General features: G+C 35.0%; 1 protein-coding gene across 1 annotated transcript; it reads left to right on the top strand.

Moving 5' to 3' along the window:
- The first annotated feature begins 311 nt into the window (after nucleotides 1-311).
- Nucleotides 312-4772, top strand: LOC149225791 (abietadienol/abietadienal oxidase-like). The gene is made up of 10 exons (XM_089377313.1): nucleotides 312-573; nucleotides 839-889; nucleotides 1757-2084; nucleotides 2560-2709; nucleotides 3124-3360; nucleotides 3557-3643; nucleotides 3845-3923; nucleotides 4047-4162; nucleotides 4248-4366; nucleotides 4550-4772. The coding sequence occupies exons 1-10, from the start codon at nucleotides 386-388 to the stop codon at nucleotides 4638-4640; spliced, it is 1446 nt and encodes a 481-aa protein (XP_089233439.1). The 5' UTR covers nucleotides 312-385; the 3' UTR covers nucleotides 4641-4772.
- The last annotated feature ends 9613 nt before the right edge of the window (nucleotides 4773-14385 follow it).

Raw genomic sequence — 14385 nt, 5'->3', positions numbered from 1 at the left:
TATAAACACAAATTAAAGTGAAATAAATTTAAATTTGATGAAAAAAGCAGGTAAGACGAATTTTTGAGTTTTTGGATAGAAAATGTAGGTAAGACCAACTTTTGAAATAGTTGACATTTTTATGATTTATTTAATGAAACTTTCATATAAAAGACAACTTGAATTCTAGAATATGTCCAATTTCGTCGGATGCGATAAATTTTGGAATCTTTGTTAAAACAGGACGAAGTCACTTTTGGATCTATGCAAATAATAATAAATAAATTACCTGAAATACGACAAATTCTGGGATCTATACACAGTAGAAGCCGCCGAGATCTTCAGCTAACCATCAAGTTATACAGCATCAGAACCAATATCCACTGATACGATTAACGAGGCGCTAATGGCAGACCAAATATCATTACTGTTGGTGCTGTTCACCGCAGCGGTGGCGCTCTTCCACCTTATTTACAGGTGGTGGAATGCTCGGAGAGGCCAGAGAAAGACTCATAATGAGAAAAGTCAAGCGGTCCATCTGCCTCCTGGTTCGACTGGATGGCCGCTGATTGGCGAAACCTACAGTTATTATCGGAGTTGTCTATAATGCGACTTTTTGAGATTCCGGTGACTGAATCCAGCGGAAGAAATTGAGATGAAATTATGATTTGTTGCAGTTAAAATGGTTTTTTAACTGCATATTCGGATTCAGCACCCTGAAAAACCCCTGGGACGCTTTCATTGTGCAGAAACTAGTTATCAAACTTCGATTTCAATAAATTACGGCCGGATTTTCACCGGAAAAAATCGCCGGAAAGGCTTTCAAAAAGTCGCGTTAAAGACTACGGCGTTATTATCGCTCCATGACTAGCAATCGTCCCAGGCAATTCATCGACGACAGAGAGAAAAGGTAATAAGCTCTGTGAGTGTTTTGCTTCGTTTTTGTTTTTTTTTCACTTTTAGCAATGTGCAGTACAGAGGGGTTTTATCAACGGGGCAGTGCCAGGTGTTTTGGTTGAAATAATGTTTGCTTGCGTATTTTAATTGGCAATGGTTATAGAAATGAAGTTTAATCTCACTCAAATTAAAAGTTTTGGATTCAAATTTTGTGCTATTTTTTGAGAGTGAGAACTTAGGTTCAAATCATCTTGTTCTATACCGAAGGTGAAAAATTGAACATAATAAAAATGATTTTAGGTTCAAATCTTGTACTACCCCTAGAATAAAAAATTGAACATAATAAAAATGTATTCTTACCAAACTTACAGCAACAAAAAACATTTCTAAAAATTACAATAATAACATTTCTAAAAATTACAATAATAGGTACATTTTCCCATAAAATACTCTGTATTCTGTCAAATTCTGAAATATAAAAATGATTTAGAATTATAAATCACAAAATTTTTTGTATTGAAAATATTTCAAAATTAATAATTGAGAACAAAGTAAAATAATTGATTTCGCTGTCAGTTTCTAAACATTTCTGAAATTTAAAAGCAAATTAAGTTCAGCATCAAAATATACCAATATAGTAATGGGTAATTTTTCCACAAAATATACTCTGTACTGTGTCAAGTTTTTGAAATTATGATTTAGATTGGTAAACCATAGAATTTTATGTTTTGGGAAGATAAGTTGCGTACTGATATTCACATCAGGATTAATCAATTATGCATATTGGCATCGGAATTAATCAAGTATCAGAACCAGGAGATGACATTATATCGTGTGGCTGTTCATTAATATAAAATTGATGTGGATATTGACATAACAGATACGATTCGGAAATTTTCGTATCTCATTTATTTGGAAGCCAAGCAGTTGTATCAGCAGATCCCCAGTTCAACAAGTATGTTCTGCAAAACGAAGGGAGGCTTTTTCAAGCTCAGTACCCGAAGGCACTGAAAGCTTTGATGGGCGATTACGGGCTGCTCTCTGTGCATGGCGATCTGCAGAGGAAGCTCCATGGAATAGCGGTGAATTTGCTGAGTTTTGAGAGGCTGAAATTCGATTTCACGGAGGAAATCCAGAATCTCGTTCACTCCACGCTGGATAGATGGGTAGACAAAAGGGAAATTTTTCTGCAGGATGAATGTCACCAGGTAAGTGAATCATTTTTTTTTATTTTTTTTTTCTTCCAGTTATTTTTATTTAAATTTAGATTTTAGAAATATTTGGGAATTTGATAACTGTATCAAAGAAGTTTGATCAAATTATAAAATATGTTCGAAATTTACAATTTAATTTAATTGATGTAGTTTAATTAGATTGTTTTTTGTCCTGAAAATTATGGAAATTTCGCTCATATGTTGATAAAATCTTGCAGAAAATTTTCTAGATCTTAGTTATAGCTGTCAATCTTCAATATTTGGTGTACTCCAAAAGATTTTGATGGTGCTGAATCCATTTCCACCATCAAAAACATGATTCAAATACCGCTACTACATGATTTTTTGAAATTTTTTTACCCAAATTCCAGCCACTTTTAATCTTCCGACGACTTCAATTCAATTAAGTTCAGATTTATTTTGTAATTCATACAGGAAACTATTACTAATTAATTATTTGTTGGTGCAGATGGTTCTCAACTTGATGGCCAAACAACTGCTCGATTTATCTCCTTCCAAAGAGACACATGAGATTTGCGAGCTATTCGTCGACTATACCAATGCAATGATCGCCATTCCCATCAAAATTCCTGGTTCTACTTATGCAAAGGGGCTCAAGGTAGGTATCTCATTAAAATTGTAAAATACCCTTCATATAACTCAAGTTTTATAAAATACCCTCAATATAACTCAAGTTTTATAGTTATTAAAAAATAAGGCTTTAATGAATTAAAGCTTCATTTTACTGTACAATAACTTTGTTTTTATAGTTTTCAAAATAGGAATCTGAAGAATTGAAATAGCCTCCTCTATGATGTCGTACATTGATTTTAATTTTATTTTTATAGTTATAATTATAAATATTAAAATTTGAAAATTTGAAATAATTTCATTTTAATTTTATGGTTATGAAAATAGAGATTTAAAGAATTGAGATAACTTAATTTTTTGAGGTTGTTCATTAACTTTGTTATTATAGTTATGAAAATAAAGATTAGAAGAATTGAAATAATCTCATTTTATGATGTTGTAGGCGAGGAAGGTCCTCATAAGAAAGATTTTCAACATAATAAAAGAGAGAAGGAATAATCCTCATGTTGTTCATAATGATCTGTTACAAAAACTTATGGAAGAAGGATCCCTCTCAAATGAAATTATTTGTGATTTTATATTATTCTTGCTCTTTGCTGGACATGAGACTTCTTCTCGAGCCATGACATTTGCTATCAAGTTTCTCACAACTTGTCCCAAAGCATTGACTCAAATGAAAGTAAGTATAAATTCATTGAATCAAATAAATGTAAGTATACGTATAGAATTTATTTGTTATCATATTTCTTATTTATTATGTTAAGGGAATTGGAACGGATGAAAGTGTTTATAGTTTTTCATTTTCAATTTTTATTCTTGTTAAATTTTTTGATTTATAAATTTATGTAATGAAATATTTTTTGTTGATATGATAGGAAGAACATGATGCTATATTAAAAGGCAAAAGCGGTCATAAGAAATTGGAGTGGGATGATTATAAATCAATGAAATTCACTCAATGTGTATGTAAATTATTACCTTTTTTTCCGCTCAATTTCTTCTTAACAAGGACATTATTAGAAAGGATATGATTAGAGATTTATTAGCCTTGTTAAAGTGATTAGAATTTTTTTTAATAACTATTAAAAAAACAATATTTATTTTATGATCCAGACTATGGAATATGGATATAAAGGTTGTGATTTCAATTTCATTCTTTACAGGTTATAAATGAAACACTTCGACTAGGTAACTTTTCCCTTGCGGTGTTTAGAGAAACTAAAGAAGACACTAAAGTGAAAGGTATTGTTGAGTTTTTATTTGGTAGATTTTATTCATAGTTACATCATTTTTCTAAATTTTTTTACTTAATCGTGTGTATTAAATTATTGGAATTAACATAATTTTGAATAATGTGTTTTATAGATATTCTCATTCCAAAAGGATGGGTGGTCTGTGCTTTTTTAAGTGCAACCCATCTAGATGAAAAGTTCCACAATGAAGCTCTTACATTTAATCCATGGAGATGGGAATTGGATCAAGTAGGTTCATATTTATGATGCACTCTAAATTGAAAATTTATATGGTAAAATAATTGCATAACTAAACTTATCCATAAATTTTCAGGATGTATCGAATAATCACTTATTTTCACCTTTTGGAGGGGGAGCTAGGCTTTGTCCAGGGTCCCATCTCTCTAGGCTTGAATTGGCACTTTTCCTTCATATATTTATCACAAGATTCAGGTTTATTTCTCCTCTTTCCATATATTTTATAATATTTAAAACTTTAGATCCTCATTACTAAAAATGTTTTTATAAATTAACAATATTTTATAAACATTTAATTCAAAACATAGGCAATATAATTATTATGAAAACATTTTAAATTTATAATTATATTGATTATTGTTATTATGTATATTGCAGATGGGAAGCAGTTGTTGATGAACATCCCTCATATTTTCCATTACCTTATTTACCTAAAGGCTTTCCTATGCGCCTTTATAATAGAGAATGAAGAAATAAAGAAATAATTTGTTTATTTTGATGTAATACTTATAAATAAGCATAACTTTAAATTAGTGAATATAACAATTATAAAAAAAACATAATTTTAGTTTATTTTATAATTTGATGTTAAATTTATATATTGTATTTCTTTATTAATTTCTCATTAATATTAACAACTATGCTACTCAGATAACCAATCTTAATGGAAAAATATGAGGGATAGGTGGAAAAATGACTCATATGTATTAATTGCTTTAAACTTTGATAAATTTTTTTGCAATATTGCAGATAGATAACCTCTCAAAAATACCCCTAGAAATTGTTGTCATATGAACTTTAGTAATAATGGTGGAGAATCTTTAAGTCTAGATTTAATGTTTTTATGTAGATTCCAAAGTGGAATTTCTTTACATGATGGTGAAATGGATACTTTATGCATTGAGAAATAGTTAAGGTAGTTTCATCCTTATGATGCAGTGAAATAATATAAATGAAGAGAAATATTTTTAGAAATGTACAAATAATCATTGTTATGGTGAGATAATTTGTGTGTGATGTAAGAAATCTTTCATTTAGACAATGATCTTATCTGTACCAAGTTGATTTTTGCAACTGATTAAATATGTTTCTTATTTTAATTCTCTTTAATGAGTTTTTAGTTGATTATAAGGTTCAGGTAATCCTTCATTTTATAAATCACAAGTCACTCAATGTGGATAATTTTATTTTAGTGTGCATATCTTCAAATTTTCCAAAAGTATTAGAAACAACAAATTGTCATTGATGAAGGATTATAACATTCTCATAGGATAAGTTAACACCATTTAAGGATTTGTGTTTGTATTAATCTTCAACATGATACCATTTTTTTCTCAAGAAACCATTTTCACATGATTTACTTGCATTACAAAATGTCATGTGTGATGCTTATTTCCACATCTTTGACAAGAGAGTCAATTTCTTGTTTTTCTATAGCAACAAACTTTTCTTATTGGGATCACAAATCTAACTTATTATAATAAGGTCAACTAAATCATGAGGGACACTAAATAATTTGAAAAGCTAAATTTAAATGTGTAATGAAGCTTGATTGTGCATTTTAGTAAAATTGGTCATGGTAGTGAAAGCATTGAATTTGTGGATTCATTGTGTGCAACTAGAGTGTAATTTGGAAAATTCATAATGTGATATTTGTATACAATGTTCTTCAATTTAACCATGTACTCTTATATTCCACACAACACTCTTTTATATGGATTGGCATGCATTTCCATAAGTCACCCAATAGTGAATCAGACTATGTTTTTAATGCTTGGAATTGAATAATTTTTCTCAAATTTGCATATATTTGGCTTATGAGATTTTTACAATTATTGTGAGTTAAACATTATTTTATTTAAGGAAAGGGTAGCTTTGCATTTATCAAACTTGAATTAAGCCAATGCATTTATATTCAAAGATTGCACACTTTCAAGTCTAATCCAAAATTGTTCAAGATGTATCCTATAGCCACCCTGCGTATTGTAAGCTATGATTCTAACTGCATTTATCTTATAAATTCTCCAAAAGACTCCACTGATATCTACAAAACAGAAAAACATTTGCATAAACAATTATTATAGAAAATGTTATCCGCTACTCACCATATCCTCATGAGGACTTTCTTCCCGTGTCGCTTGTGTTGAAAATGGCAACAAGAAATGCTAAAAGTAGAAATGCTTAAAATAGCATTGCTATAAATAGCAGTTCAGGTACCAATGTTGGACATAGCAACAAGGAATGAAAAATGGAAGTGATAAAAATAGCATTGCTATAAATAGCATTTCAGGATATCTTCCTATTTTAATTAGTCCTTGAACTAAAATAGAGAAGTAAAAATTTGAATTTGATTTTAGCAGTTGTTTGAAAAATAATTAATTAATTCATCTTGAGTTAATTAGTTGTAGAAAATCAAACATGAAGTCTATGTGGGGACATGCAACCATTTCTCCATTGATTAATGAATTTATCCATCAGTTAATGAGATAAGGATGAGTTGTAATATTAAGTTGTAATTAGTTGGCTCAGTTAACTGAGTCAAGTCCAGTTAGATTAGTTCAAATAGTTTGTTGAACTAATTGTGAGTTCAGTTAGTTAATGCATGCATGCAATTGTTGCACTTCAGATAACTGAATATTCTCTCATATATAACTCATGCATGTCAGTTCAGACAGAGACCCAGTTGAGATCAGATGGAGGGACAGTGTACTATCAATTGTAGGAATATTCCATTGTGAATATCTGTTGCATGTAGAAGGAATTCATTCATTGGAGATTACGCAGTTACTTCTTCAGCTTTAGTGAGTGTGATGAGGCCAATTCACATAGGTGGCATCATTGGACCCCAAGGAAAACTGCTAAAGAAAATGGGAGGCTTGGAGAGTTGAGGAAAGGCATATCTAGTGTCTATTCAGTCTGTGAGCTGTATTGTTTGATTGCAGAGAGAGCAGGATAGCTTGTGAGCTAATTCTTTTTGTAATATTGAACATATTTCCACTTGTATGATAATACAGAGATTGGAGTTTTAGGCTGAGGCTTTCCTCGGGTTATTCTTCTGTGTTCATGTGTGATTGATTTCTCATTCTCAGTTATATGTGTTCTAATTGATCTTGATCATATTCGATTAAGCTTCCACAAAGTTTGTTGTAGAAGTAGATCTTGTATTTTGCTTTAGTATATTACATAATCTATTGATCTACAGTGGGAATTTCTACATGGTATCGGAGCAAAGGTGATCAAAGCGAATAACAGTATACAAGAAGGAAGAAGTTCAAAGTTTGAGGTTCCTGAATATAGAAATCGAGTTCTTATCACATCTCAATTTCACCAATGGCATTCAACGGTTTAAGGCTCGAGTATGCCCTTGATGGCAGTTTAAATTATATAGGCTAGAAGGATCACATGGAAGCCGTATTAGAGGATAACGGTCTAAAGGACTTCATTGATCAAGAAGTCCCCAAGCCCGCAGCATCTGATGCTACAAAATTGGCAAAATGGAAGAAATGTGTGGCTAGAGCAAGGAGAATCATTCTAGAGGGAGTTCGAGACCACATAGTCTCAAGTCTCCATGGGAAGGAGACATTGTTTTCTATGTGGAAAACATTGAAAGATCTATATCAGAACAGTAGCGATCAGAGGAAGCTGGTGCTGAAAGACAAGCTTCGGAAAATCAAGTGTGAAAAGGGTGACACGATCTCTACATATCTGAACAAGCTCACCACCTGTAGGGATGAGCTTGGAAGTGTAGGGACCATGATAGTCGATGATGACATGGTGAGTCTTGCACTCCTTGATCTTCCTAAGAGCTGGCATAGCTACCAAGACTCAGTTAATGGAAGAGAAAAACTTCCAGATTGGGAAATAATTTGGTCAGATATGATGCAGGAGGAAATAAGAAGAAGCACTAGAGATGGATCCTCATCAAAGCAAGATGATGATGAAAATATAACCTTAGCGAGTAAGGCGAGGAAAGGGAAAGAGAAGGAGTCCCATCCCAAATCCGGTTCTTCCCATGGCAGGAAGAAGTTTGACAAATCGAAAGTGCGATGCTTTCATTGTCATGAAGTGGGCCATTATGCTACAAATTGTCCACAAAAGAAATCCAAGAAGGGATCCTCAAAGGGATTTGATGTTGAGGCACTGGCCTCACAGTTTGAGTGATTTCTCTCTTATCGCATGCATGGATTCATCCATGGTGGGATGTGGTTGATTTCTTGACAGTGGAGATTCTTTCCACATGACCAGCGAATAAGACTTTGTTCAGTACCTTGGAGGAGAAAGATCTCCAGATATTCATAGCAATGGGTAATGATGAAAAGTATAGTGTCTTAGATGTAGGCATGGTTGTTTTTCAGAGGAATCATGGATCTCGCATTACCTTAACCGATGTCAAGTATGTACCAGGACCGAGGAAAAATTTCGTGTCGATCGTAATGCTGGAAGACAAAGGGTATGATGTAGTCTTCAGTAAGGGAAAGACTTTCCTTAGACACATCACCATGAGACAGGTGAAGCAGATCGGTTCATGAGTCAAGAACCTGTATGCTCTTGAAGTTCAAGATGCATGCAAAGCCTTGAGGAGCAAGGCAACTGTTGGAGACTTGGTGGTTGAGAGGGAGTACATTACCTCTCAACATGCAGTGCCAAAAGAAGTCTCAGACAATTGTGGAGGAGCCACAATTGGTGAAGAAGCTTCAGGAGGTTGTGGAGCAGCCACAACTAGAGAAGCTGAGAGGAGATCGAGTATAGAGATCTACTCATGTAGAGACCTCCAGTGGGGGGAAATTTCGAGCCAAGTGGGTAGAGGGATCACATGCATCCATACTTCCAGGTAGGAGGTGAGGCGATGTGGAGTGACAGCCCCAAGAAAGATGGAATAGGGGCAGGATCATTGAGGTATCCAACCTCTTTGATTAGACCTTGCTACGAGAGCCCCAATGAGGAGTAGTAGGATTGGCTGAGTGGGTAGAGACAGATGTGGATGGAGCGACAGAGAGAGCTACAGTGCAAGAGTCCCAAGACTATGCAAAGCTTGCAAGTTGTAGCAATGCGAGAGGCACAGGAGTGTTGCACCAGTGCAGGATGGTACGGAGAGGTGTACAATGGTGCGAGATGCATGGAGTGTTGCAGTAGCTCTGAGGTCAGAGAGGGATCACTTGTCAATGATAGATGGAACTTCAACATCAGAGGATGCTTCTAGCCCAACTGGAAGGTCAATTGGGAGTTTTTTTATTTCTAGGGTTGCTAGAGTAACAACACTTGGGAGAATTCTTGCATGCAGAACATTCGAAAGGTTCAGGATCGGGTTCGAATTGAATGCCTTTCTTGTTGAGAGGGAGTGTTGAAAATGGCAACAAGAAATGCTAAAAATAGAAATGTTAAATATAGCATTGCTATAAATAGCAGTTCAGGTACCAGTGTTGGACATAGCAATAAGGAATGATAAATGGAAGTGCTAAAAATAACATTGTTATAAATAGAATTTTGGGATACCTTCCTATTTTAGTTAGTCCCTAAACTAAAATAGAGAAGTAAAAATTCGAATTTGATCTTAGCGGCTGTTTGAAAAATAATTAATTAATTCATCTTGAGTTAATTAGTTGTAGAAAATCAAACATGAAGTCTATGTGGGGACATGCACCAGTTTCTCCATTGATTGAGGAATTTATCCCTCAGTTAAAGAGATAAGGATGAGTTGAAATATTGAGTTGTAATTAGTTGGCTCAGTTAACTATGTCAAGTCCAATTAGATTAGTTCAAATAGTTTGTTGAACTAATTGTGAGTTCAGTTAGTTAATGCATGCATGCATGTAACTGTTGCACTTCAGATAACTGAATATTGTCTCATAAATAACTCATGCATGTCAATTCAGACATAAACCCAGTTGAGATTAGATGGAGGGATAGCGTACTATCAGTTGTAGGAATATTCCACTATGAATATCGCGTACATGCAGAAGGAATTCATTCCTTGGAGATTGTACAATTACTTCTTCAGTTTTAGTGAGTTTGATGAGGCTAATTCACATAGGTGGCATCACTGGACCCTAAGGAAAACTGCGCAAGGAAATAGAAGGCTTGGAGGGCTGAGGAAAGGCATATCTAGTGTCTATTCAGTTTGTGAGTTGTATTGTTTGATTGTAGAGAGAGCAGGATAGCTTGTGAGCTTATTCTTTTTGTAATACTGAACATATTTCCACTTGTATGATAATACAGAGTTTGGGGTTTTAGGTTGAGGCTTTCCCCATGTTATTCTTCTGTGTTCATGTGTGATTGATTTCTCATTCTCAGTTATATGTGTTTTAATTAATCTTGCTCATATTCGATTAAGCTTCCGCAAAGTTTGTTGTAGAAGTAGATCTTGTATTTTGCTTTAGTATATTGCATAATATGTTGATCTACAGTGGGAATTTCTACAGCTTGTTCATTGGCCTCTTGAAAGGGAGATGCCACTTTTTCTCCTTATGTTTCATCCACCTGCACGATGACTTGATCATCAAACGAAGATGCATCATCAAGCTTGAAAACTTCCTTCGTAATTCCCACCATGGTTGATTCCACCATGAATTCTGTACTATCAACTTTAAGATTTGGGTTAATCAATTTTGTTTCCAAATTTTCCACTAAAAGCTGAATGTGATCTACATCCTCTTGTATTCCTATAAGATGATTGGGCACCACTATAAAATGAGAATGATCTTCCTGCATAATTTGTCCCCTTGTCTTAGCTATCAACGCTGAGATCTCCTCCTTGAGTGACGCCATTTGTTCCTCAGAAAGAGCACCATTACCATTTGTGTTGGATGAAGCCATTTTGCAAACTATCTAACCCTGAATTTGAATCACTTGCATTCTCAAATTCTGTAGAAGGCTCTTCATATACCTGCTTTGATCCTTACCACTTGTTGTAAACATCTTTTCACATTGATTGTGAATATCTTGTCTCTGAGCACACTTGGATCGAAACTCCATTCCCACTATTGTCACTCCAACCTTAGACATGTTTTTCATTAACTGCTTCATCTCGATAAGAGTAATTTCTCTTCTTCCTTTGAGACAAAGATTAAATGTTATCTTAATTTGGCTCCACTTTTCATGTTTCATGGCCTCAATCCCATATCATTTTTAGTTGGTGATCCTCCTATGACAATCCTGCCACTTGATGTGATCATGCCATGCAATACATTTAATAAGGACGAGTAATGGCTTGTCAGATACTAATTTTAGAGCTTTTGATGCCTTAAGAGGCCTTAATCAGTGATTTTTGTTCTCATGGAATATGGCATGTGATTGGGTCCCCTTGATCCAAAATCACCATCCCTTGTTTTATGTTGGCACCTCTATTTGCTTGTTGATCAACAATCTGATTATTTTCCCTCTTAACATGATATATGTCAAAAATTCAAATTTTTTCAAGAGAAACCCTATATGGAGGAATATAGGGGGGAGATATTCTTCCTTTTGATCTTTAATTTTGAGTCATATTTAAATGACAAGCATTGAGTCTCTGATCAGACTTATGTGGCGGAATCTCCTGGAGGAGGTCACTTTCAGTCCTTTCTAGAAGGCTAAGGCCTCAACTTGATTGTTCGATGTGATTCCTAACCCCTGTGTAAATTTTATTTCTATTTCTCCATTGGGGCAATACAGAACCCCTCCCACTCGTGCCTCTACTGAAATTCCTTTTGAAGCCCCATCGAAAAAGAATTAATGATTGCTTAAGGATCTGTGACATTCATTAAACCGATCCCCTGCCATTCTTACATGAAAGGAATAAGCAGTATATTGAAAATAGCAACAAGAAATGCTAAAAATAGAAATGCTAAAATTAGCATTGCTATAAATAGCATTTTGGGATATATTCCAATTTTGATTTGTTCTTGAATCAAAATTGAGAATTAAAATTCGAATTTAATCTCACCAGTTGTTTGAAAAATAATTAATTAATTCATCTTGAGTTAATTAGTTGGAGAAGATCAAACATGAAGTCTTTGTCAAGACATACAATAGTTATCCCTTTGATTGAGGAAGTTATCCCTTAATTAAGGAGATAAGGATGAGTTGTATTTGAGTTGTAATTAGTTAGCTCAGTTAACTAAGTTAAGTCCAGTTAGATTAGTTCCAAACAGTTTGTGGAACTAATTGTGAGTTCAGTCAGTTAATGCATGCAACTAGTGTTCTCCAGATAACTGAATATTCTGTCATAAATAACTCATGCATGTCACTTCAGAAAAAGACCCAGTTGAGATTAAAGGTAGGGATAGTGTATTGTCAATTGTTGCTAGAATATTCCCATTTCAATATCTCTTGCATGCAGAAGGTATTCATTCCTTGAGGATTGCGTAGTTACTACAGAGGTAAGAGCAATGTGTGAGGTGAGAATTACACAGGTTGCAACTGGAGGACCCAGGAGAAGCTGCGTAAGGAAATAGGAGGCTTGGAGGATAGAGGAGAAAGCATATGTGTTGTCTATTCTGTCTATGAGCAGCAATGAGGGATTGTACTGAGAGTTGGATAGCTTGTGAGCTAAAACTTTATGTAGTCCTGAGATATTTCCACTTGTATGATAATACAGATAGCAGGGTTTTTAGCGAAGGTTTTCCCCAGAGTATTCTTCTGTGTTTCATGTGTGATTGAATCTTCTTCTCTATTATAAGTGTTTTGGTTGATCTTGCTCATAATTGATTAAGCTTCCACAAGTTTGGTTGTAGAAGTAGATTAAGTATTTTTCTTTAGAACATTTCATAATCAGTTTAATCTACAGTGAGAATTTCTACATGGTATCAGAGCAAAGGCGATCAAAGCAGAGAACATTATACAAAGAAGGGAGAAGTTCGAAGTTTTAAGTTCTTGATTGTAGGTACAAAATCGATTTCTTATCACATCTCAAAGTTCACCAATGGCGTTCATTGGCTTGAGACTCGAGTATGCCCTGGATGGCAGTTTGAATTACATAGCATGGAAGGATTGCATGGAAGAGGTATTAGAGGACAATGGTTTGAAGGACTTCATTGATCAAGAAGTCCCTAAGCCAACAATAGCTAATGCCCAAGAATTGGTGGAATGGAAGAAATGTGTGGTGAGAGAGAGGAGGATTCCTCTGGAGGGAGTTCGAGACAATATTGTCTCAAGTCTCCATGGGAAGGAGACTCCATTTTCAATGTGGAATACATTGAAGGACTTATATCATAACAATATCGACCAAGGAAGTTGGTGCTAAAGGACAAGCTTCGGAAAATCAAGTGTGAAAGGGGCGACACAATCTCTACATATCTAAACAAGCTCACCACCTGCAAAGATGAGATTGGAAGTGTAGGAATCATGACAGCTGATGATGACATGGTGAGTCTTGCTCTCCCCAGTCTTCCTAAGAGCTGGCATAGCTACTAGGACTTAGTGAATGGAAGAGAGAAACTGCCAGATTGGGAATGACTGTTGTTGGATCTGATGCAGGAGGAGATCAGGAGAAGCACCATAGATGGTTCTTCATCTACACATGATGATGAAGAAAATCTAGCCTTAGCCAGTAAGGCTAGGAAGGGGAAAGGGAAGGCTTCCCATTCCAAATTGAGTTCTTCCCATGGAGGGTAGAAGATTGACAAATCTAAAATGAGATGCTTTAATTGTCATGAGCTGGGCCATTATGAAACTAATTTTCCATTGAAGAAATCCAAGAAGGGATCCTCGAAAGGATCAGATGGTGAGGCATTGGCCTCACAGTTCGAATTGTATTTTACTCTCATCGCATGCATGGTTTAATCAATGGTGGGTTGTGTTTGGTACCTGGACAGTGGAGCCTCATTCCACATGACCGACGATAAGAGTTTATTCAGTACCTTGGAGGAAAAGGACCTCTAGATGTGCATATAAATGGATGATGATGGAAAGTACTGTGTTTCAGGTGAAGGTACGGTTGTGTTTCAGAGGGAGCATGGAGCTCCTCTCACCTTGACTGATGTAAAGTAAGTGCCTAGACTGAAGAAAAACTTGGTATCGGTTGTGATGTTGGAAGACAAAGGCTATGATGTAGTCTTCAGTAAAGGAAAGGCGTTCCTGAGACACATAGCCATTGTTCAGACCAAGAGGATTGCGATTCGAGTGAATAATCTCTACAAGATGGAGGTATATGACTGTGTTGCATTGATTTCCAAAGAAGAATTGGTGCAAATCCAAGATATTGGTGAGCTATGGCATAGGCGGTTGGGCGACTTGCA

Source organism: Pinus tabuliformis, chromosome J (genome assembly GCF_031772625.1).
Source record: "Pinus tabuliformis cultivar Carrire ecotype Pingquan chromosome J, CPIR1, whole genome shotgun sequence".
In the NCBI taxonomy this organism is placed as follows: Eukaryota; Viridiplantae; Streptophyta; class Pinopsida; order Pinales; family Pinaceae; genus Pinus; species Pinus tabuliformis.
The sequence above is the reverse complement of the archived record's forward strand: the minus strand, read 5'-3'. Positions and strand labels throughout refer to the sequence as shown.

Bases quoted from the DNA above. Each gene is read 5' to 3' on its own strand.
- LOC149225791 (XM_089377313.1), top strand. From the start codon at position 386: ATGGCAGACCAAATATCATTACTGTTGGTGCTGTTCACCGCAGCGGTG. The intron at 890-1,756 runs GTAATAAGCTCT...TTGACATAACAG, and splicing joins ATCGACGACAGAGAGAAAAG to ATACGATTCGGAAATTTTCG. The intron at 3,361-3,556 runs GTAAGTATAAAT...TTGATATGATAG, and splicing joins AAGCATTGACTCAAATGAAA to GAAGAACATGATGCTATATT.